The 25,915-nt window shown below is 38.1% G+C and overlaps 1 protein-coding gene across 1 annotated transcript in view; it reads left to right on the forward strand.

Annotated features, from left to right (window-relative positions):
* IARS2 (isoleucyl-tRNA synthetase 2, mitochondrial) overlaps nt 1-25,915 on the forward strand; it is a 48,210-nt gene that overhangs the window by 16,008 nt on the left and 6,287 nt on the right. Inside the window, exons 11-20 of the mRNA XM_027976279.3 lie at nt 166-317; nt 2,668-2,828; nt 13,166-13,268; nt 13,906-13,999; nt 19,523-19,631; nt 20,602-20,704; nt 22,330-22,455; nt 23,067-23,198; nt 24,018-24,124; nt 25,252-25,397. Of these exons, the coding sequence (XP_027832080.1) occupies nt 166-317; nt 2,668-2,828; nt 13,166-13,268; nt 13,906-13,999; nt 19,523-19,631; nt 20,602-20,704; nt 22,330-22,455; nt 23,067-23,198; nt 24,018-24,124; nt 25,252-25,397 (1,233 nt within the window). The remainder of the gene's footprint in view (nt 1-165; nt 318-2,667; nt 2,829-13,165; nt 13,269-13,905; nt 14,000-19,522; nt 19,632-20,601; nt 20,705-22,329; nt 22,456-23,066; nt 23,199-24,017; nt 24,125-25,251; nt 25,398-25,915) is intronic.

Here is a 25,915-nt window from a genome sequence, read left to right on the forward strand (position 1 = left end):
TTTTTGTCTGGAGATTCCCAGCTTATGCCTTTGCTCCCTGGTAGACAGTGACTGTTACTGTCACCTGTTGGCTCAGATTTCGTACTCCCTGGAGGTTTAGAGTTATTAGGGTTTTCATAGTTCTTTTTCATTGTGTCTAATGTAAATTGTTTTTTGTTTTTTAAGTTATAATGATGCTTCAGGCTGCAAAGAATTTGTTGAAAGAAGAAGAATTGGTGCACAGCTATCCCTATGACTGGAGAACTAAGAAACCAGTAGTTATTCGTGCCAGCAAGCAGTGGTTTGTAAATATCACGGATATTAAGACTACAGCTAAGGTATAAAGGGCATCCTGCTATAAGGGCTGGGTTTACCATTCCCTCAGGATGAAAGGTGTATCTGTGAGGTTAGGGTAGGGTTTTGAGGGTAGATGGAATTAAGGCTATTATTAATTGGTTTCATAAAATTGTAGAATTTTAGATCTGGAAGGACCTTGGATTTCTCCGTTCCTTCATGACACATATGTGGAAACTCATGCTTAAAGAGGTTAATTAGTTTGCTCTGATTTCCTGCCCATGTAGTGAAAGTAGCATAGAATTAGGACTTGAGTTCAGCAAATTGTTTAAACTCTCAGAACCTCACTTTTCTCATCTGTATAAAGGTGATAATAACGCCTACCTCATGAGATAAGTGAATAAGAGTTCCCAGAATAGTGTCTGGAACGTAATAGGCATTCACCAAAATTCTTTTAAAACCCTTTGCTTCCTTAAAATTGAAATCACAATTCATTTGAAAAGCTATTTCTTTGAGCTAACAAATACTTTATAGCTGGCATTTTAAATATTAATGTATATTTGAGGTCTTTCTTCAATACATGGATGTATCTGTGTGTGTGTGTATGTATCTCATGAATAACTTGATTCTATTAAATGAAAGAGCTCAAATAACATATTTTGCTTTTGTTTTTCAAATACATATTTGTTGACCATGCTGAGTATACAGATATTTTGCTTTACAGCTTGCATATAGCATTACTATTATTAGTTGGTTCATTTGTTGGCCTAGCAATTTGGGGCCCTTGCCAAAGCCTGGAGGCAGTTTATACTTTATACATTCATGTAGACTGGGGAGCTGTGCTATGGACTGTTTCTTTGTTTTGTTCTGTTTTTTTACGTATCTCTATAAAGCCTGTTTTTCTTACCTGTAAATGTAGTTTGTGACTTTCAGCTCTGCACAGATTTTTGTTGCAGAACATCTGAGTCTGATACTGATACAATATGCTAAAAGTTTGTTTTCTTAACTTCTTTATGGAAAAATTTTAGTTACTCTTTGCAGAAATAGAGAAAATAATATACTGCCGTGTTTCCATCACCCAACTTCAATAATAATCAACTTTTGGCCAATTTTATTTTTACCTACATCCCTACTCATTGTCTACTTCCTACCCATTGGATTATTTTAAAGCAACTTTTAGGGATTATGTTTTCCATAAATATTTCATCATGTATATCTGACATTTAAAATCAAAATATAATTTTCATGTTATTATTATCACCTTAAAAAATAATAGTTATTCCTTGAAAGTGAAAGTGAAGTCTCTCAGTCATGTCCGACTCTTTGTGACCCCGTGAACTGTAGCCCACCAGGTTCCTCTGCCCATGGGATTCTCTAGGCAAGAATACTGGAGTGGGTTGCCATTTCCTTCTCCAGGGGAACTTCCCGACCCTGGGATCGAACCCAGGTCTCCCGCATTGCAGGCAGATGCTTTAACCTCTGAGCCACCAGGGAAGCCCAGAAAAGATCGTATGAAGTCCTTCGAGCCGGAACTAAATCAAATATCCAGTCAGTATCCACATTTCTTCAAATTTTAATCAAAATAAATTGCAAATATTGCCATTCTACCTGTAGGTGGTGCTACAAAGGCTTTGGGGAGGGGATTTCTGGTCAGATAAGCAAGGAAGCTGTTTTGTTTAATCAGGCTCTGAAAATATAAAAATTTTTTTTTTTAATGAAAGACTTCTTTGTTGAGACTTTTTGAAATGAAGTTTATCATGTTTTCACTTACGGATATTTTTAACATTTTGCTATACAATTCTTTTCTTGGTAACTGATAAATGAAATCAAATGCCAGTAGTGTACAGCTTTTTTGGGGGAAGGTGGAGGGAAGGAGAGTTCTTGAGACAGTAAGTAAATAAGTAACTTATTTTGAGAAAGTGTTTTCTATGTTGTAAACCATACTACATAAAATTAGGTCGTATTTCAATATCCTTGTTTGTCAACCTAAGATAGGAGCTTATTTCTTAAACATTTAAAAAAGAAACCTGGAAATCAAGTTTGAATTGAGTTTCACTGAAGTTTAATAATGTGTAGTACTTCTATTAAACCTGTTATTACCAATTTTGATCTAGGAGTGTTTGGAAACTAGTATAAAATCGCTTGTCACTTACTTCAAAGGTGAAGTCTGCTCTAGATGTTATTTATTAGATCCTTTGTGGCCCTGTTTTAATATCGCCTTGTTTGCTCTGAAATCTGTGGGTTTTTTTGATTAGTTTCTCTTTGGCAGGGAGAGGGGGCAAGTAAATGCCTATAAACTTCCAAAATAAGGAACTGTATCAGGATAAAGAATGGGAGTTGTAGAAAATTTGTTCTGCTTTCTCTCACTGAACTTAATTTGTGAATCAATTGCAGGAATTGTTGAAAAAAGTGAAATTTATTCCTGGATCGGCATTGAATGCCATGGTTGAAATGATGGATAGGCGGCCATACTGGTGCATATCAAGGCAAAGAGCTTGGGGTGTTCCAATTCCTGTGTTTCACCATAAGACAAAAGATGAAGTCTTGATCAACAGGTAGAACTCTTTCAAAATTTTTCAGCATTTTAAAGTGAGTTGTATTTTCTTCAAAAATGGAAAAATAGTGGACTATGGAAAACTCTTGATATATGTTAAATAAAATAGTCTAAAATAACTGTCTTTTAGGGAAGTAAAATATAAATTTCAAAAAGATCCTTTCAGATGGGTGAAGTTTGAACAAACACTGGATTATTTTCAGTATTGATAACTCAGAAGTAAAGTCATTGACTTTTTTTCTTTAGAATTCATTGTTCCTGATGGTGTGCCTAGCACTGTGTTGGAGTAAGGTGTCAGGAAGCCAAAGTGAGCAGATTGAGTGGCCCAGTGTGTAACTTTGATTCATCCTGAGTCTGCTTTCTCTCTCAGTAGAAATGGTGTTAGGTAATTGTACAGATAACTTAAAATCTAAGAAACTATAATATAGTTGACTGCACTAGTTATTTCTTTTTTTTGCTTATTATTATTTTTTTTAATTTGGAAAGATATTACATGAACCTAGCAAACAATTCGGAGTAGAAAAGCTTGTACGAAAAAAAGAAGTTTTTCTTTTTCTTTTTTTGCTAGTCGTACACTAGACCCTTTTTTGAGGCAATAAACAAGACTGACATGGTCCCTGCTCTTATTGTGGTAATAATCTAGCTAGTTTATCTTCTGGTAAATTAGGGTGGCTTTCAGGATTGTTACTGTTATTAAGAGATGTGGAAAGGGGAATATTAATCATTTCTTTGGGGAGTATATCCTGAATTTTCATTTTTGGGGGAGTAATTTTGTTTCAGATTTTTTTTACTAAGTCATTCTGTAATGTGAACAAAGAGTTTGACTACATTTTGGGAAGTATTTTCACATTTCATCAGTTGAGGATCCAGTGAGGATTTTGAGGGCATGGAGGCAGCAAGTAGTGGAGAATTCAGGAGACAGCAGGAGGGAATGTGCCCTGCCCTGGGCGTCAACATCAGTTTTGTAAAAAGGGTGTGCTTTTCATTGTCTGCGTTATTAGTATGCTGTACGTGGTATTTTTATGAATATATATATTTTAGTTTTTTATTGTCGATCCCAGTGTTTTGTTTTAAATGACCTTTCACTGCATGGTAGGTAGCTCTGAGTATCCTTGGTGTAAAGGTTCCTTTTCACTTTGAAACATTCTTGTATCACTACTTCATGGATAATCTGACACCTTCTGGCAACATGGCTCAGAGAGAACTAAAGGATTTGGTTTGAACCCAAAATATTGTTTGCTTCCTTTGTAGAGGATATGGCATTTGAGAAAGGCCTTGAGAACTGGGCAGGAAATGGGGGAAAGTACTTAACAAGTAGTGGTATTAGAAGCTGAGGACCCAGAGTGACGAAAACATAGCATGTATAGGAACTGTAATGGGGCTGCAGGGTGCGGGTGAGGGAAACAGAAAGATAAACACCTAAGAAAGCTTGACTGGGGAAAACTGAAGGGAGTCTTGAAGACCAGGCTGAGGAGTTTAAACTTTTAAGTAGGAGTGAGGAGTAAGAGTGTGTTTTAGAAAAAGAAGCTAGGAGTTAGAGATCAGGAAGTGATTGTAAGGTTATTGCAATACTATTACAGTTCGGAGCTAAGACTCTTTGACCTAAATATTGTTGCTTATATTTTTAAAATTTAGAGCTTGATCACATAAAAACTAGTATCTTATTTCCCCTACTGAGAATTAAAGTTGAGATAAATTTACACAAGTATTGCTTAAATTCCTTGCCAGGGAGTTTTCCTTCAAGGAAATGTTTACGAAAACACTGGGATTGTTCCTCATTCTTTTCCGCATTTAGAGAGCGAGATTTTTAAGGAGTTTCCTTGAAGTGATTGAAGTGTACCAATTGTACATATTAGTAAGTAGAGCAAGCTGGTTTATTTGATCATTATTTAATCACTACAACAAAATGGTACATAGGCCAATTGATCAGTGACGTAGGTGAAATAAATGTGAGCTTTGTCAGAAAAAACAAGCAGATTTTCTTTAGGTATAATTTGTGTTTTATTTACAGTCGATATGTTTACACAGTGAGTAACAGATTCTTTTCTCTGCATTGACCTTTGTGTTGTTTGCGTGGCATAGTTGATTTCTGATTTTGAAGTCGCAGAGATATACAGAATATTGGCCTACAGAAATGACAGACAGACTTAGTCCCATTGTCTGTCAATTCATAGGTCATTTTCCTGTACACCATTTCTGAATAATAACTCTAATCCTCTTCTATTTTTGGTCCTTTAAGGGACATAACAGTTGATTTTTTTTTAATGGATGTTAATTCTTAATTATTTGTCAGTTTTTAAAGACTGCATGAAAGGATGTCTGTGTTTTTTTCCTGAATCAAGTGAGAATCAGGTGACCATGATTTTTTTCGTCTTCCTCGAATATGCCTTTACATTGCAGTGAGTTGGCAGCCATCAAAAGTAACAGCATCTCCACTGGAAGTTGACGCACAGTCCACATGGAGTTGCTGTTACAATCGATGATGCCATTAAGAACATCAGGAGGTTCCCTCCACTTTGCAGGATGAAAGTATAAATTATCTCTTTCGTAGTTTCGCAGAAGAAAATCTTGATTTATTCTTTTCTACAGAAGTTGAGAGACTGGTAGATATGAAACTTTGATGTTTAATTTTTATTTTGAGTTAATGTTCTCATTTGTACTTTATATACATATTTGTATTTTCTCAAGAAATAATTCCACTTTTGACTTTAGTATCATTGATCATTTATCTTAATCTGTGATATAACATCTTTATAATTTAGATGGAAATCTATTACTAATAAAGATAGTTACTCTTTAGCATAATAAAGATAAAATATAGAAACTAGGAAGGAAAAGAAGTTATTGAATTTCTTTCATTTCAGAACATTTAAGTGTTAATGCAATAGTTAACATGCATTTAGGAAACTTAGCCCCTGATTTACAGAAATATGAGAAATTTCATTAGAAACATGCAAGGAATTTAAAATTTGAGTGTTAGATTTAGCTACCTCAAATTTTGCTCATGTTAATAATAATGACTTATTTGTGAAAAAGTTCGATAGTATTCATCAAATAAAAATTTCTCCAAAATTGTTTCCTGTCATCTTCAAAATATAGGATTAAATTAAAAACAGACACCACCCCCAATTTCTAGAATTAAATGTAGTAAATAAATATGAAACATTTAGCCTCTTACCTCATTCTTAATTCCAGTGACTTCCAGAAGAAAAAACTATTATAGTCCTTAGCATTTTTGCTTTTATAAAGACCAAACGCAGGGAACTGAAATGACAGCAACAGTTTCTTCATTACCTTATAATCTTAATGCTGTTTGATTTCTAGTAACACGCTAAATAAACTTCAGCCCAGTTGATATCGAAATTCAGAATGATTGGTTGATGTTACAGTGGCTGGTTCTACCTAGTACATTTTCACAGGTTGAAACCCAGGAAGGACACATAATATGTGTATTTAGATAAGGCCATTGCGTAAAGTGCAAAGTTTTATGATGGACTTATTGCTTTATGAAATGCAGCATTAAGATGGAAGCATAGAGATTATGTAGTGATAAGTGGTTTCACCCACTTTTATTAACAGTAATTTATACTGATCTTTAGGTTATAAGTTAACTGTGTGTTTGTGTTAAGTATAACATTTTATTAACAAAGGGGGGATTTCTTATATTTCAAAAGACAAATTTTGACTACTTCTTATGTTCTATTTTCCAGAAGAATAATATCACTAGAAACTGTTTTAAAACTTTAAAGCACAATCTCGATTTTGTAATAAAAAGTTACACTTCTAAGTATTTATCCTAAGGAAGCAAAAGGACTAACATCTCTTGTACACTAACATCTCTTGTGTGTGTGTATATATATGGTAGATAAATGTAGGGATGTCTAATAAAATTGTTTATGAAGAAACATGATATGAAAAAGAAGAAATAAAGTCAGTTTTGGAAGAATTAATAGGTAGCCATTAAAAATGGTAGCTCTCTCTTTTTTTTATTTTACAGTTTTGATAGATTGTTTAATAAAATAGCTACAAGAAAAAAAGCCTAGAACATCATATTATATTCTCATATTTGTAGGGTTACCCCAAATTCCTCATGAAATTATCCTCATTTAATTTCAGTTTTCAAATCAGAATTTTATCCTCCTTACATTCCTTAGGGAGCCCCTAAATAATTATTAAAATCTGAGCTTATCAGCAGGGGGAGTTAAAAATGAGAATCATCTGTCACAGACTTTAATCCAAGCACCCTAAGTAGCTTAGCTCTTAATGGTTGCCTGACTCCCTCTGTATGAAAATCAAATAAATGTAGCCCATCCCAACATTTGGCTGTTTCTGAGTTTTTATTACAGTGCTATAATGAGTCCTTTCTGAGCGCTTATGCAGCATTTACTTGTATTTCTTACCCAAATTATCTTTTCAGATTTTGTTTGAATATTAAATTTATGCTTATTTTGCAGTCCACTGTAGTCATCTCAAGTGTGAAAGTTGTATGTGCTTGTTTATTTTTATTGCAAATTTTATTTTTAAAACTGCCACAACTTTTTGGGACATTCAGACCACCAGAGTATATAGGTCAGGAGAAAGTTCTCACTTTGTTATACCAGTTCCATGCACTTAAATTTTGATTTGTTTGTGTTATGAGAATGCTTTTATCTTTGAAATCTGCTTTCTTATTTGTTATAAATTTTATTCAGCTTTTATATTCTAATTCAGAGTTGTCTTTATTTTCCCTTAAAAACATATGTAATATAGTTGTCTAAGATCTCAAAATAGAGCTAAGTTGCAGAAGAAAATGCCTGTTAAGGTACATTTAGTACATCATATTTTTATATTTCATGATAAAAAGGAAGGAAGCAAGTCTTGCTCTGCTGCTGCTGCTGCTGCTGCTGCTGCTGCTGCTGCTGCTGCTGCTGCTGCTGCTGCTGCTGCTGCTGCTGCTGCTGCGTCGCTTCAGTTGTGTCCGACTCTGTGCGACCCCATAGATGGCAACCCACCAGGCTCCCCCGTCCCTGAGATTCTCCAGGCAAGAACACTGGAGTGGGTTGCCATTTCCTTCTCCAATGCATGAAAGTGAAAAGTGAAAGTGAAGTCGCTCAGTCGTGTCCGACTCTTAGCGACCCCATGGACTGCAGCCCACCAGGCTCCTCCATCCATGGGATTTTCCAGGCAAGAGTACTGGAGTGGGTTGCCATCGCCTTCTCCGAGTCTTGCTCTAAATATTAGTAAGACTTGGTCTATTAATATGGCAGAGCTTCTCTCCCCTCTTTAAAATGCTTTGCATTTGTTTTCAATACACTGGAAAAAACATTTTTTTTTGCTCATCTTGTGTATATTGGGAAGAACACAAGTCATTTTCTTAGTAGTATGTATTTGATTTATGACAGCCTTTTTGAAATTAGGTTTTTTAAAGCTGCTACAGGATTCTTTTCATTGGTGTAGATAACATTGTGCGGTTATGCCGATTTTAGTATTATTAGGTAAACTAAAAGAGAAACAAAACCAAACTGCTCATCACTGAAATAAAGGACTTTCATAATTTAAAAAGTATATTTGCAAATAAGGTTTACATAATACAATACTAAACTTCTTACATTCGACCATTATTTTGTATATGTAAGTAAACTACCTATATCTTTATAAGAAAATGTAGCAATTAAAATTTCAACTTTGGTTAGGCTAGAAGTGGTTAACTAACCTTGATGGGATTCTATAATAATAGTTAATAACATGTCAGTTGCAAAATTGAAATCTTTCTTTGCTGTTGGGTATTTTTCATTACAGACTGTCTAAAATACTTGAATATAGTTAAGTAATAATTAAAATATAATTCTGAAACTTCATTGAATTTATCTGTGATTTAGCAATATAAAAAACAATTTCATTATAGTTGGATTAGGCATTCTGAAATGGATATGTAAGTATCATCTACAGTTGTAAGGAGACTAAAATATTAGGACTTTTTTCTTTTTTAAGAATAAAAATTTTCTAGCCAAGATGTGGAAGCAGCTGTGTCCACTGACTGAGGAATGGATACAGGAGATGTGGTGCATACATGCAGTGGAATATTATTCAGCCGTTTAGAAAGAATGAAATAGTGCCTTTTATAGCAACATGGATGGACCTAGAAATTATCCTGAGTGAAGTAAGTCAGACAGAGAAGGAGAAATATCACATGGCATCCCTTATATGCGGAAACTGAAAAGAAATGATACAGATGAACTTACAAAACAGAAAGAGACTCACAGAAAATGAGCTTATGGTCGCCAGCAGGAAGGGGTAGTTAGGGAGTTTGAGATGGACATGTACACACTGCTGTATTTAAAATGGGTAACCAACACGGACCTGCCGTGTAGCACATGGAACTCTGCTCAAGGTAATGTGGCAGCCTGGCTGGGAGGGGAGTTTGGGGGAGAATGGATACACGTATATATGTGGCTGAGTCCCTTCTCTGTTTACCTGAAACTGTCACAGCATTGTTAATCGGCTGTACCCCAATACAAAATAAAAAGTTCAAAAGAAAACAAAAAATAGATAGTTTTCTTTCTCCCAGCATTTCCCAATATCCATAGAAACTGAAGCTCGGAAGAATAACATGGTGTATTCCTGTCAGTATCTAGTAAGTTGCAGGTAGACTCTGGTCTTTGGACTTGGTGCTTGCTCTGTCAGCGCACTTGTCTCTGGAGACTTCCTGCTCCTGACTATGTCTGGTTCACGCCTTCATCCTGCATGGGTACTGAGGGTCTTTTTGCCTTTGCTCAGCAAACCGCAGAGAAGGGGAGTATGAGTTCAGAGATGCAGTGTTTGTCTTCATAAAAGAGTTAGAAAGGCTGAAAGTGAAAGTCACTCAGTTGTGTCCGACTCTTTGCGACCCCATGGACTGTAGCCCACCAGGCTCTTCTGTCCATGGAATTCTCCAGGCCAGAATACTGAAGTGGGTAAGCTGTTCCTTCTCTAGGGGATCTTCCCAACCCAGGGGCTGAATCTAGCTTTCCCTCATTGCAGGCAGATTCTTTACCCTTTGAGCCACTAGGGAAGCCCAGAAAGGCTGAAAGGAGAAGTAAAGCAGAATTGAGCCATGATTTGGGAGACACAGTTTCAAGGCCTTGCTTTTAATTGTGTTACTTGCTTATAAGGCCCAGGATTTAAGGAACCCCAAGGCACAAAACAGTTTATCTGTCACTTTAGCCATTTTTTAATGAATCCAATTAGAGAGGTCTTATAAAGTCCTTTTATTAATAAAGGTATACACATACACACACATATATAAAACTTGTATACACACAAAAACTATTTTGAGTAATAAAATCCTAACATCATGGGAACCCACTCCAGTATTCTTGCCTGTAGAATCCTTTGATAGTATCTCTTTTTTGTTGTAAGAGTAATAGCATTAGGTTTATTCAGATTTTCTATTATAGTATATTCAATTTTCTTAACTGATACAGTGTTCTGTGTAAACGATATAAAACAGTAATATGTAACTAAATATTGTCATATAACTAGGTAGTTATTGCACAAAGTTTTATGGTCTCATGGCACAAAAAGTTTATCTTTACTGTTAAAGTCCATAGGAAGTGTGTGACTGTATTAGTAATATGGACTTGTGCCCATTTACACATTCTTATGATTTATAATTTCTTCAAAATAAATGTAGCATCATACTTTTTCAGTCTATTCTTTGACATATAACCAACTTAACTATTTTGGTTTTCAATTTGTAGAGCATATTTAACTTATAACACCCATTTGGTTTTTGCCTCCCATAGCAGTTTTTCATAAACACTTCATTTTATCTGAATTATCACACCTAGAGAGATTTAGTGATTCATAATACATGGTCATGGTTAATAACAAGTAGATCCAGGTCAAGAGCATAGAGGTTTTTTCTGTCTACTCCTTCCATTTCTACCAACTCTTGTGGACCTGCATTCTTTGTTACTTGTGTTAATGGAGTGTGGTAGAAGGGAGGATAATTCAAAAGTTGGCTTTAGTATACATACTTTAACCTTTAAATATTAATATCTATGTGTGTGATATATGTTTTAATAATTGGTTAACAAAATTAACTGTCTAAAGTTTCCTGACTTCAAAGAATCAGTTTAAATAATAGGTAGTGCTTACATAATGCCCATTAATATGTGCCAGACACTGTTCTAGGCATTTTGCATATAAGCGCAATTAATATCCATAGTAGCTCTCTTAATGATACTTTATTATTTGCATTTTTGAAAACTAAGGTACAGAATATCGAGTGCTTTGCCCAGAGTCGCATAGCTAGTAAGTGATAGGGTCAGGAATTAAAGTTCTCTGGCTCTGGGGTCCATGTTCTTTTTTTAAAATTTATTTTATTAAAGTATAGTTGATTGACAGTGTTGTGTTAATTTCTACTATATAGCAAAGTGACTCAGTTGTGTGTGTGTATGTATATGTGTACACACACATTCTATTTCATATTCTTTTCCATTATAGTTTTCACAGGACACTGAATATGGTTCCCTGTGCTATACAGTAGGCCCTTGTCATTTACCGTTTCTATGTATAATAGTTTGCGTCTACTGACCCCAAGCTCCCAGTCTAGCCACACTCCCCTCTTTGGCAACCGCAGGTCTATGCTCTGTGTCTGTGAGTCTCTTTCTGTTTCACGGATAACTTCATCTGTGTCATATTTTAGATTCCTTGTATTAGTAGAACCATATAGTATCTGTCTTTCTCTGTTTGACTTACTTCACTTACTGTGATAACTTCTAGGTTCATCCATGTTGAAGCAGAATGGCATTATTTTGCTGTTTTTAATGGCTGAGTAACATTCCGTGTGTGTGTGTGTGTGTGTACACACACCACATTTTCTCTCTCTGTTCTTCTGTTGATGGATATTTTGGTTGCTTTCATGTCTTGGCCGCTGTAGATATTGCTCTGTGAACATAAGGGTACCTGTGTCTTTTCTCTGGCTATGTACCCAGGAGTGGGATTGCAGGATTATATGGCAGCTCTGTTTTTAGTTTTTTGAGGCCTCTTCGCACTGTTTCCATAGTGGCTTCACCAGTTTACATTACTACCAACAGTGTAGGAGGGTTCCATTTTCCCCACACATGCTCCGTTTTCTTGACGACTGTATTCTGACTTGGTGGAAAGCAGCTGGGGAAGTTGTAATGTCCATAAAGCTGTGATAATAAATTAAAAGTATATTATTCCTGTGAGAAAATTTAGTGTAAAATTTTCCCTGAGTTTAATTTTCAGATGACTTATAACTGTGTATCTTTATCTTCCCAAAGATATGATCAGTCTCCGTATGCATTCGATGCGCATTTATTGGCTTTGTGTATTAGGCATGCGCTAAGTTTTACTGGACCATCTCTTCTAGTTTGCAGTCGTCCTGACAAAAGTATCCAGGGTCACTAAAATGCAAGTTCCACTAGATGGGAATCTTATCCGCCTTGTTAATAACTGCTGTAACTCTAGTGCCTTGAACAGTGACCAAGATGTTGCAGTACTCAGTAAACGTTTTTGAATAAAAATTGTACTATTAGTCTTAACAGAAGGGACAGTCAAAACTTAGAGAAGTTTTATTACTTGTGTGTGTCATGTATATAAAAAGTAGCAGTTGGGAGATAAGCCTGGATATCTGTTACCAAAACCCATGCTCTGGTACAGCATGGCCTCTTATGCAGATGAATTTGGATTCCGTCCTGTAAGCAGTGAGGGGGCACTGGAAGTTTCTGAGACAGGGTTGGTGTGATAAAAGCAATTTTAGGAATGCAGAGATGTATCCTGTAAATTAAATTAGATGTGTCATGTAAAGGAATGAGAATAGGGGAAAAGTCAGACCATTGCACCAGTCTGGTAGGAGGCAGAGGGGTTGGACTAATATAGTATCTGAACAAAGAACAAATTTGAGTACCATTTTAAGGTGGAACTGACAGAATGTATTGGCTTAATTTGAGCAGAAGTTGGAGGAGGTAGATAATTAGGAGGTTTTCAATACAGGTACTTGGATAGAAAATAGAAACAGGGCAATTAGTAACCAAAAAAGAGGGATCAGGAGATATCCCTATTTAAAAACAAACAAACTTTTTTTTCCTTTTTCTTTTAAGGGCTACTTACGATCAATGTCAACGTGATTTCATTTATATTGAATTTAAGATGACAGTAGGAACAAAGTAATCAAATAATTGAAGATAATATCACTAAAGTTTGGGGGAAAGATAGGAGAAAATGGCCTACATATTGGGAAAAATACCCTGCAGATAGGAAAAAAAAAATCACTCCTTTTTAATTTTTTAAATGTTTGGTATTAACCACAGTAATTAATTGAACGGTTTTGCTTTGTCCCCCTGAAAACAGCCAAACCGTCGAGCATATTATTAAACTAGTGGAAGAACATGGCAGTGATATCTGGTGGACTCTTCCCCCGGAGCAACTTCTTCCAAAAGAAGTCTTATCTCAGGTGCCTTTTCATTTGTACTTAAACAGCCTTTGTGTGTATTGCATGATTTAATGACAACACGGGAGGTTCCTGGGAGTTAAAAGGTAGTGATACCAACATGTCCAGTTCATGAGTTTAGTCATCATAAACTAGGAGCCAGAGCAGTTTGAGAGTAGACATTTTGAATTCACGGGAGAAGCTGGGTGTTTGTGGAGCAGCAGACGCTGAGGGGGTTTGCTGTCTCCCTGAGGGCCAGGATTGACTGCAGCTGCTCTGCTGGCTGAGTAGAGACGCGTGTGACTGTGGGAGAACAGTGGCTAACACTGGTGCATCAGGGACTTCATAGGACATGAGTTCAAGTTGCCTGATGGCATCGCACATGGAGAAATCCAAACTGGAAGGTAATTGCAAGAAAATGAACACAGTTTACATTTACATTAATACATGGGTATTAATATATGGGTAGGTGGCCACAGTTACTTGTACATGTAGATGAAGTGGTGAAGTAGTTGTCCTTAATGGCAAAATATTTAAGAAATGTCAGTGTAAAATGTGAATTTAATGGTTGTATTTCATTTTCTTAAGACTTTTTTTTGGATATTAATTGTAAGTATCATGATTTTTGTGTAATTAAAATGTTTTTACGTTATCTTATTAGGTTGGTGGTCCTGATGCTTTGGAGTACGTGCCAGGTCAGGATATTTTGGACATCTGGTTTGATAGTGGAACTTCATGGTCTAATGTTCTTCCAGGTAATCTAAAACAAGAGGTCTATTGCCTGTCAGGCAGTTCTGAAAATTAATGCTATCAGAAGAAATCTCTAATCAAGATTTTTTTTTTTTTTTTTTTTTGCTTTTTTTGGAAGTATATCTCCTTAGTTAGTTCAGTTGCTCAGTCGTGTCCGACTCTTTGCGATCCCATGAATCGCAGCACACCAGGCCTCCCTGTCCATCACCATCTCCTGGAGTTCACTCAGACTCACGTCCATTGAGTCGGTGATGCCATCCAGCCATCTCTACCTCTGTCGTCCCCTTCTCCTCCTGCCTCTAATCCCTCCCAGCATCAGAGTCTTTTCCAATGAGTCAGCTCTTCGCATGAGGTGGCCAAAGTACTGGAGCTTCAGCTTTAGCATCATTCCTTCCAAAGAAATCCCAGGGTTGATCTCCTTCAGAATGGACTGGTTGGATTTCCTTGCAGTCCAAGGGACCCTCAGAAGTCTTCTCCAACATCACAGTTCAAAAGCATCAATTCTTCGGCGCTCAGCTTTCTTCACAGTCCAACTCTCACATCCATACCTGACCACAGGAAAAACCATAGCCTTGACTAGACGGATCTTAGTCGGCAAAGTAATGTTTCTGCTTTTGAATATACTATCTAGGTTGGTCATAACTTTTCTTACAAGGAGTAAGTGTCTTTTAATTTCATGGCTGCAATCACCATCTGCAGTGATTTTGGAGCCCCCCAAAATTAAGTCTGACACTGTTTTCACTGTTTCCCCATCTATTTCCCATGAAGTGATAGGACCGGATGCCATGATCTTTGTTTTCTGAATGTTGAGCTTTAAGCCAACTTTTTCGCTCTCCTCTTTCACTTTCATCAAGAGGCTTTTTAGCTCCTCTTCACTTTCTGCCATAAGGGTGGTGTCATCTGCATATCTGAGGTTATTGATGTTTCTCCCGGCAGTCTTGATTCCAGCTTGTGTTTCGTCCAGCGTTTCTCATGATGTACTCTGCATATAAGTTAAGTAAGCAGGGTGACAATATACAGCCTTGGCGTACTCCTTTTCCTATTTGGAACCAGTCTGTTGTTCCATGTCCAGTTCTAACTGTTGCTTCCTGACCTGCATACAGATTTCTCAAGAGGCAGGTCAGGTGGTTTGGTATTCCCATCTCTTTCAGAATTTTCCAGTTTATTGTGATCCACACAGTCAAAGGCTTTGGCATAGTCAATAAAGCAGAAATAGATGTTTTTCTGGAACTCTCTTGCTTTTTCCATGATCCAGCAGATGTTGGCAATTTGATCTCTGGTTCCTCTGCCTTTTCTAAAACCAGCTTGAACATCAGGGAATTCACGGTTCACGTGTTGCTGAAGCCTGGCTTGGAGAATTTTGAGCATTACTTTACTAGCATGTGAGATGAGTACAGTTGTGCGGTAGTTTGAGCATTCTTTTGCATTGCCTTTCTTTGGGATTGGAATGAAAACTGACCTTTTCCAGTCCTGTGGCCACTGCTGAGTTTTCCAAATTTGCTGGCGTATTGAGTGGAGCACTTTCACAGCATCATCTTTCCGGATTTGAAACAGCTCAACTGGAATTCCATCACCTCCACTAGCTTTGTTTGTAGTGATGCTTTCTAAGGCCCACTTGACTTCACATTCCAAGATGTCTGGCTCTAGATTAGTGATCACATCATCATGATTATCTGGGTCGTGAAGATCTTTTTTGTACAGTTCTGTGTATTCTTGCCGCCTCTTCTTAATATCTTCTGCTTCTGTTAGGTCCATACCATTTCTGTCCTTTATGGAGTCAATCTTTGCATGAAATGTTCCCCTGGTATCTCTAATTTTCTTGAAGAGATCTCTAGTCTTTCCCATTATGTTGTTTTCCTCTATTTCTTTGCATTGATCGCTGAAGAAGGCTTTCTTCTCTCTTCTTGCTGTTCTTTGGAACTCTGCATTCAGATGCTTTTATCTTTCCTTTTCTCCTTTGCTTTTCGCCTCTTCTTTTCACAGCTATTTGTAAGGCCTCCCCTGACAGCCATTTTGCTTTTTTGCATTTCATTTCCATGGGGATGGTCTTGATCCCTGTCTCCTGTACAATGTCATGAACCTCATTCCATAGTTCATCAGGCACTCTATCTATCAGATCTAGGCCCTTAAATCTATTTCTCACTTCCACTGTATGATCATAAGGGATTTGATTTAGGTCATACCTCAATGGTCTAGCGGTTTTCCCTACTTTCTTCAATTTGAGTCTGAATTTGGTAATAAGGAGTTCATGATCTGAGCTATAGTCAGCTCCTGGTCTTGTTTTTGTTGACTGTATAGAGCTTCTCCATCTTTGGCTGCAAAGAATATAATCTATCTGATTTCGGTGCTGACCATCTGGTCATGTCCATTACAGTCTTCTTTTGTGTTGTTGGAAGAGGGTGTTTGCTATGACCAGTGCATTTTCTTGGCAAAACTCTATTAGTCTTTGCCCTGCTTCATTCCACATTCCAAGGCCAAATTTGCCTGTTACTCCAGGTGTTTCTTGACTTCCTACTTTTGCATTCCAGTCCCCTATAATGAAAAGCACATCTTTTTGCGGTGTTAGTTCTAAAAGGTCTTGTAGGTCTTCGTAAAACCGTTCAACTTCAGTTTCTTCAGTGTTACTGGTTGGGGCATAGACTTGGATAACTGTAATATTGAATGGTTTGCCTTGAGACGAACAGAGATCATTCTGTCGTTCTTGAGATTGCATCCAAGTACTGCATTTCGGACTCTTGTTGACCATGATGGCTACTCCACTTCTTCTGAGGGATGCCTGCCCGCAGTAGTAGATATAATGGTCATCTGAGTTAAATTCACCCATTCCAATCCATTTTAGTTTGCTGATTCCTAGAATATCGACATTCACCCTTGCCATCTCATTTGACCACTTCCAATTTGCCTTAATTCATGGACCTGACATTCCAGGTTCCTATGCAATATTGCTCTTTACAGCATCGGATCTTGCTTCTATCACCAGTCACACCCACAACTGGGTATTGTTTTGCTTTGGCTCCATCCCTTCATTCTTTCTGGAGTTATTTCTCCACTGATCTCCAGTAGCATATTGGGCACCTACTGACCTAGGGAGTTCCTCTTTTGGTATCCTATCATTTTGCCTTTTCACATTGTTCATGGGGTTCTCAAGGCAAGAATACTGAAGTGGCTTGCCATTCCCTTCTCCAGTGGACCACGTTCTGTCAGACCTCTCCACCATGACCCGTCCGTCTTGGGTTGCCCCGCAGGCATGGCTTGGTTTCATTGAGTTAGACAAGGCTGTGGTCCTAGTGTGATTAGATTGACTAGTTTTCTGTGAGTATGGTTTCAGTGTGTCTGCCCTCTGATGCCCTCTTGCAACACCTACCATCTTACTTGGGTTTCTCTTACCTTGGCGTGGGGTATCTCTTCATGGCTGCTCCAGCAAAGCACAGCCGCTGCTCCTTACCTTGGACGAGGGGTGTCTCCTTACCGCCGCCATTCCTGACCTTCAGCGTGGGATAGCTCCTCTAGGCCCTCCTGTGCCTGCGCAGCCACCGCTCCTCGGGTTGCTCCTCCCGGCCGCCGGCCCTGGCCTCGGGCTCGGGGTGGCTCCTCAGGGTCACTGCCCCTGGCCTCGGGCGCGAGGTGGCTTCTCCCAGGCACCTCTGACCTCAGATGCGGGGTAGCTCCTCCCGGCCGCTGCCCTGACCTCGGACCCGGGGTGTCTCCTCCTGGCCGCCACTGACCTCGGACGTGGGGTAGCTCCTCTCGGCCGCCGCCCTTGACCTCGGACGTGGTGTGTCTGCTCTCCACTGTTCGTGTGCCATTGCAGCCTGGCACTCTAGGCCGCTGCCCCTGACCTTGGCCGTGGGGTAGCTCCTCTCGGCCGCGCTTAGTGTGCCGGCTTGCCGCCACCGCTGCCTGCGCTTAGTGCATCTCCTACTATAGTATAATTTTAAACCTGAAACAGCCACTGGAAACCATTGAACCCAGTGTCTTCTATGAAATTTTATATAGAACCACAATACATAAGATAAATAAAGGTGGGAATTTTCTTCTTCCTCCCAGTCAGCTTATTCTCTTTGACCTCCTTGGCAGCCCCAAGGTACTGAGTTTGTAGAACCAAGCATGGAAATCTCTGAAATAGCCTGACCCGATCTCATTTTTCAGAAGAGGACATGAGATTGAATTGTGGTCACACAGGTTAGTGTCAGAGTAGAACTCGGGCACCCTGCTTTTCCGGACTTATTCTTCAGTACTCCGTTACCTTCTCACAGCTTCTCCCCTCTCTCCACAGACAACTGACTAGTTTCTACTTGCCCATGGTTGGGGTGAACTTTTGACTCCGTGGATAAAGAGGAAGGAGAGATTAGGCAGGGATCAGAAGGGAATAGTGGCCGGCACACAAAGGGTGCGTTTAGGTGTGAGCAGATGCCGTCAAGGATACTAAGTGAAAGGTGAGAGGTAAAGTGTCCTCACTGAGAGCTTACAGACAGGTCCCGGGAGGTCACAGGGATGAGGCGGTTTCCTTTCTGGAGCAAAGGAATGTGGAAAAATGCCTTGCGTGGGCCGCTCACCATTGTTGAAGGGACTGAGCAGGATCGTAGTCAGGTTTTACTTGGGGTACCCTTCTGGTAGTGGGCCTCATTATTGACAGGACATGAGTGTGATTCCTAGCAGGTAAATGTGTTCCGCTATTTGGGCCTTTCTTTCCGCCTAGGAAATTTGAGAAGTAAAATATGCATAAATTCATGTTCACTCTGTTTTATAGCTAAATGTACATAAAAATTCATAATAAAATATAAGTTAATATATAATATGATTTTTATTTAGTAATGTTCAGTTGTAGTAATGTTTAATAGCAACAGTATTAAATAGTTTCTAATATTGTACTCAAGAGAAAATATTGCCAGTTTAGGCACTTTGTTTTCCTAAATTATATTGAAAATGTAAGCAGATAACACTCCATAAGGTTGGTAGGTAGGTTAAGTAGTGTTATAAACAGGAAAAAGAGTTACCTTCTACTGTGTTTGGGGTAACATCCTGCATTTCAAAATAGCATATGCCATATATGAAATAGTGCTTTTGAAGTATTTTTCAAAGTTCATTAGCTGCTTCAGCCTTGATACAATAATGTTGATTATAAAAACTCCCTTCTAGAGTTACTCTGAGAATTAAATGACAACAGTAAAGTTATTAGATACTCAGTAAATAACTGTTGAATTAATAAAAATAGTAGTTTATTTTCACTAAAGATTTAACTGGTAATACTGATAATTGACAGTCATTATGAATTAGTTCCTAATTTAGATAATATTTTAGCTGTCTGTTTTTGGAAGATCATACTGTGAAGTTTATTTCCTTTATCTTGGTTAATAAATTGACAGTGAAGGTAACAGCCGAGGTGAGCGTAGTGTGGCCACTGGGTGGAGGATGACACAAGCAATAGGTGACATGATTACTTTTAATATTTAAGTATTCATTTCCATTTTTTAACTTTAATTGACTTAGATTTCTGGTTTTTGTTTGTTTTCATATTTATTTTGGAGGTACTGACCAAAGAGCAGATTTGTACTTGGAAGGAAAAGACCAGCTTGGGGGTTGGTTTCAGTCTTCTTTATTAACAAGTGTGGCAGCAAGAAATAAGTCACCTTTTAAGTAAGTATTGCACCTGAGCTAAACAAGCGAGCATACCTTGAGTATTTCTGCTGAGTACTTGCCAGTGTGAAATAATATGTGCTGAGTAATATGTATGTGATAAACCACTGCCCTTAATTAGTTTACAGGCTTCAGTCTCATGAGAGAAATAAGTTTGAAATAATAAGAAAAAGAAATACACAAAGGAGACAGTAATACAGAAAAGTTCTTTCACTCTGATACAGATCATAAGTCCCAGAAGTAAAACCGGCACTGACTGGCGTAGTAGAGAAACCCATGGAGAGCTTGACCTTTAAATGTGGTAGACACGGATAGATGTAGAGAGGATATTCTAGTTTGACTAAGGACAGTCTTGACCAGATACCCTTATATTTGCAATTTCCACAAGTGGCTAATGAACTGGAACATTTGTTCAGTGAATTTTATTAAATTTGGGGTTCTTACTTAGTTACAGATAATAGCTTTTCCTTATTCACATATGTGGATTCTACCCAGAAGGATTCTTAAATGGCTTAAGATTTTTGCCATCTCACAATGAAAACTCTTCTCAGAGTAGCTGGCATGTTCATGTTTCTAGTATAACATGCTTTTAAAAGTCGATGGAACAGTAGGTATATTTCTCAAATTGCCTTTTTGAACAAAGATAATTCTGTAGTGATAATTTTTTTTAAGACATACTTTTTCTTGGTTTGTTTTAATGATCAAAATCAGTACATTTAGATCAGGAGATAATTTTTTAGTGAATGTAAACATAAAAATACTTTCTGTGTATAGAGAGCTTAGTATTTAATAATCAGGATAAATAAGCAGCTTAGAATTATACTTTGAAGAAAAATTTTCATACATAATCTGTCAAGAAGAGTTTTTTATTTTTGTGTCAAACTAAGATACTCTTTTTAAGCTCTAAGTCATCTTCAAAATGTCCATCATAATTGTGTTTATTAGTATAGTAGCTCATTTGTCTTCTTAGGACAGTGGTTGTTCATGGATTTACCCTTGGAGAAAAGGGAGAAAAGATGTCCAAGTCTCTTGGGAATGTTATTGATCCTGATGTTGTCATCAATGGAGGACAAGTAAGTGGTTCCCTAAAAACTCATTTTATTTTTGTTTTTAGGCTCTTAATTTGGCAGTAAGACCCTTAATATAGTTACTTCAGTGTAAAAAAGAAACCTCACAAAACTGATTTTTACACTCGTAGCAAATGCCTTACCGTGTTCTAGATCTAGACTCTTTAAGTTTTGTGTGACTTTTTTGAAAATGTGAAGGATTGGGATTGTTGTGGCTTTTTTTACTTATTTCAGGTCTGAATCTCCAGTTAGGTTCACACTATCCCTTTTTTAATTGTCTGAACTTTAAAACTTTATAAACTATGGTTTTACAGTTAATAGAAAAGTGAAGAGGAACTAAAAGCCTCTTGATGAAAGTGAAAGAGGAGAGTGAAACAGTTGGCTTAAAGCTCAACATTCAGAAAACTAAGATCATGGCATCTGGTCCCATCACTTCATGGCAAATAGATGGGGAAACAGTGTCAGACTGTTTTTCGGGGCTCCAAAATCACTGCAGATGGTGACTGCAGCCATGAAATTAAAAGACGCTTACTCCTTGGAAGGAAAGTTATGACCATCCTAGATAGCATATTCAAAAGCAGAGACATTACTTTGCCAACAAAGGTCTGTCTAGTCAAGGCTATGGTTTTTCCAGTAGTCATGTATGGATGTGAGAGTTGGACTGTGAAGAAAGCTGAGTGCTGAAGAATTGATGCTTTTGAATTGTGATGTTGGAGAAGACTCTTGAGAGTCCCTTGGACTGCAAGGAGATCCAACCAGTCCATTCTGATGGAGATCAACCCTGGGATTTCTTTGGAAGGAATGATGCTAAAGCTGAAACTCCAATACTTTGGCCACCTCATGCGAGGAGTTGACTCATTGGAAAAGACTCTGATGCTGGGAGGGATTGAGGGCAGGAGGAGAAGGGGACGACAGAGGATGAGATGGCTGGATGGCATCACCAACTTGATGGACGTGAGTCTGAGTGAACTCTGAGAGTTGGTGATGGACAGGGAGGCCTGGCGTGCTGCAATTCATGTGGTTGCAGAGTCGGACATGACTGAGCGACTGAACTGAGAAACAGTATAAGAAAAAAATGAGACAGCAACTTTCATTCTTGGAAATTATACACTTTAAAGCAAGTCATTAAAGAATATCAAATCTGGGGCTGCTGGTAATTTGGTTTATTTTGGAGTTGCTTTCAGAAAAGATACTGCTTATCTGTTCTTTAACCCTGTTGGCTTTTAACTGCCCTCCTAGAGTGCAGTAATCACATCTCTTAGTCAGAGTACCTTAGGCTTACTGGAAAAAGCACCCCTCGTCCTCCACCCCCGGCCGCTGCCCCATCACAGGGGCATCCAGGGCAGCACTCTTACTGCCCACCTGCCGTGGTAGCTGTTTACTGATATCTCAGGGAAGACATTGACCCAGGCTGCAGGCCATACTCCCCCTTTTTCCACTTCCGTTGTGTTTTTAGATGCAGCCTGATCTCTGAAATTGTTAGCTTATTTCATTACAGTTCAGGTACATTTTATGATCATGTTGTATTCAAGCATTTCAGAATAAGAGTCTTACCTAAAACATCTGTTCACCAGATTGTCATCAAAAGCTATTTATTTATTGGTATGTTTTTTTTTCCCCTCAATGAAAAGGATCACAGCAAAGAGCCCCCCTATGGTGCTGATGTGCTTCGCTGGTGGGTTGCCGAGTCCAACGTCTTCACTGAAGTCACAATTAGTCCATCTTTACTGAATGCTGCCAGAGATGACATTAGCAAGGTCAGGATCACTCCTCTTTCTGTTCCTTACTATTCCTGAATGAAAGGTCTACTGAGGCCTTGTTAAAATAATGAGGCGCATTTTGTTGGCATTTGCACAGCTGGATGAAAATGAGTTCTGCACATGTTGTGAGCTTTAAAAAATAACGTATGTTAATTTATTTGTTTAGAAATATAAGTGGTAATGTTAACATTTTTATATACTGCCTTTTTAATATTATGATATGTAATTACACTAATTTTAATATGCTTTTGTGTGCTCAATGACCATTCACATTTATTCCATTTATTTTTACCTATACAACGTTCTCATCTACACTGATGAGCTGGGCCACTGACAGGTGATTTGCCCTAAAATTTTAAAGAAATATAAAGAAAACTCAGGTTTTTTTAAATATATTACAATGGTTGTTTCTATAACTGGGCTTTTGAAATGAGATGGTTTTTTTTGCACTTAAATAGTCTTATTTAAAGGGGATAATATAAAAATAAAGTATTCCATTAGGAAGGTAACATGAGTTGGATAAAAATTACAGAAAAATAAAACAATTTCAGTAACAATTGAAGGACTCATATTTTTTGACTGCATATTTCTTTTCTCACTGTTTATAGCTTAGGAATACACTCCGCTTTCTTTTGGGAAATGTGGCTGGTTTCAACCCAGAAACAGATTCCATCCCTGTCAACAGCATGTATGTCATAGACCAGTACATGCTGCACTTACTGCAGGATTTGGCAAACAAGGTGAGTGAGCATTATGACGCTTTTGGAGGTAACATAGTTGTGTGTTGAAATCTGGGTTGCATGTTGAGCGGAACCAACTTTGTTAGAAACAGTAACTAAAGCACTGAGGAAAGTTATACTTGATCAGTCCCACATGTTGCTAGGTTGACTAGGTATGAAGTCTTAGAATTCTTCTGGTTTCTCAAAAAAGACGAGAGTAGTGCCTTGTGGCAAAAGTAGGCCAGGCTTCTCCTCAGACCACATTTTCCTCTGAAAATCAGCTCCATGTATAAGCAGGAATAAAGTTGAGATGTACTTTTATTTGTCTGTAGATGTATAGAAATACCCATCTCAAAAGTACAGCAGTAACTGAAATGACAGTTCTTATGTGTCTTGTAAAATACTCTCTCATATATAAACACAAGTAATTTGTATTTTCTCCAAAATTGGAATTGCTTCCACTTAAGTCAGAGTCGTACATATAGACTTTTGCCCAGTTTTATTTATTTTTTTGCACCAATGAGGGAACATTGGTAATTTTTACCCTTTGCTGTTTTAGAATAGTGCCGTTTCATGACTTAAAACTTGATCTTTTCATTTGATGCCTGTTCTTTTGTAGAGTCGAGAGTAAATTATTCTGTTTTTTTTTTTCTGAGGATAGTAGCCTTTCATATCCAGAAATGACATTTCAAAGATCCTTAAATGCTCTTGCATTTTTCCTGTTTTGTATTTGTCTGCCTTTGAAATGTGTTTTTGAAAAGGAACATATTCTGCTCATGACGACTTGCATTTTTATTTGCTTACCCCAGCTTCCAAATTTATTTTGGTTTTGTTCCCTAGATTAATGATTCATATAAGCAGTATGACTTTGGAAAGGTTGTTCGGCTGTTACAAGCATTTTATACCAGGGAACTCTCCAATTTTTATTTCAGCATAATCAAAGACAGGTATGTATGACTGAACATTCACATGCTTAACAAACAGTGCTTGACTATCTACTCTGCTTGGCAAATGTTGGAAAGCAGAGGCCAGCAGTGGGGGACCTGGGCCATTATTAAGAAGTTGGATTCTTAAGTCAAGTCTGATTGGGCAGTTTCATCCTGCTACTTGCTAGTTTGATGAGCTGAGGCAACTTATCCTATAATCTCAGTTTCTTTATTCATAAAATGGTGATGATAATACCTGTCTCAGAAAGTGGAAATGAAAAGATACCATATAAATAGCACACTCAGTGCTGTGTTTGACAAAGCAAATCCTCAGTAAGTAGTAGCTGTGACTGTGAGGGCATAAGCTGGCCTTCAGGTGAGAGAAATATTCCGGTAATTATTAATATCATAACATCATATAACATCAGTGATGCCCTTTTAGAGGCAGGCTGCATGCTGTCTTCATGTTTTGCTCCTGTAGTAACTCAGCCAGTGTGAAGTGCCAGCCCTACTCATCAGCACTTCAGGGACCTTCTACTGGGATTACAAATCCCAGTCCTTCCCTTGACGTACTGATAGGGTCATAAGGGTGGGGTGCCTGCATGCCTGCTAAGTCGCTCAGTCGTGTCCTATCCTTTGTGACCCCATGGACTGTAGCCCACCAGGTTCCTCTGTCCGTGGGGACCCTCCAGGCAAGAATACTGGAATGGGTTGCCATGCCCTCCTCCAGAGGATCGTCTCAACCCAGGGATCAAACCTGGGTCTCCTGCATTGCAGGCAGATTCTTTTACCACCTGAGCCACCAGGGAAGCCTGCAGGACTCAGGACTCAAATCTTAAATACCATCAACTGACTTACTCATTTCCATTCACTAAGTTGTCTAGATTCTAGGTATTACCGATCTATAAAACAGAATCGGACATAGCATAGCTTTGAGTTTTTGAGGAGGCGAGCACACCTGGAAGGAATCAAGTGGAATAGAGGATTTTGTCAGAAGAGCTGAATGATGGCATATTTTATCCTTTAATTAGAAGACAGTTAGAGCCATAGGCTTAGGCACAGAATAAGCTCAGCCTGAGGCTGGTCCCACCTTGGCAGTGATTGTGTATTGCATGTTGTCAACCGCTCAGTAAGTTGTTCTTGTTCAGGCTGTACTGTGAAAACGCAGATGATCCCAAACGACGCTCTTGTCAGACTGCACTAGCTGAAATTTTGGATGTAATGGTTCGCTCTTTTGCTCCCATTCTTCCTCACTTGGCTGAAGAGGTATTCCAGCACATACCCTATATTAAAGGTAAGAAATACTGATTTTTCTCTGAGTGAGAAAGACCCTGGCTGAGGGTGCAGCTTCTCCTTTCATCTGCTTCAAGTAAGAGGCACATACTCATCTATTAATACAGTAATTATTAACTGTAGTTTCTGCATCTCTTCTGTGTGTAGAGAAGTAGGATGAATTTCAGCATGTCTTTCAAGCCACTTTAAAATGCTTGCTGAAATATATTAGCAGCTTGACTATACTGAGAAATCACTTTTTCTTACATACCTTTATAAATGTCAGAAATATATTTTAGGTTTTACTAAAAGTATAGTGCCTGCTAGTGAATATTTTTCTAATTTTTTTTCTGTCTGATTACATTAAACTTACAGAAAATTAGAAATTTTACAGTGAGGATATCACTCATGATGTTACATGTAACCGAGAGACGTCTACTGTAATATTGGGATATTTCTATTTTAGTTTCTTCTAGGCATCTTTTGAGACCTTACTGTAAATCTTGCCTTTTTTTACATTTCCAAATGTTGGTGTGACTA

Source organism: Ovis aries, chromosome 12 (genome assembly GCF_016772045.2).
Source record: "Ovis aries strain OAR_USU_Benz2616 breed Rambouillet chromosome 12, ARS-UI_Ramb_v3.0, whole genome shotgun sequence".
NCBI lineage: Eukaryota > Metazoa > Chordata > Mammalia > Artiodactyla > Bovidae > Ovis > Ovis aries.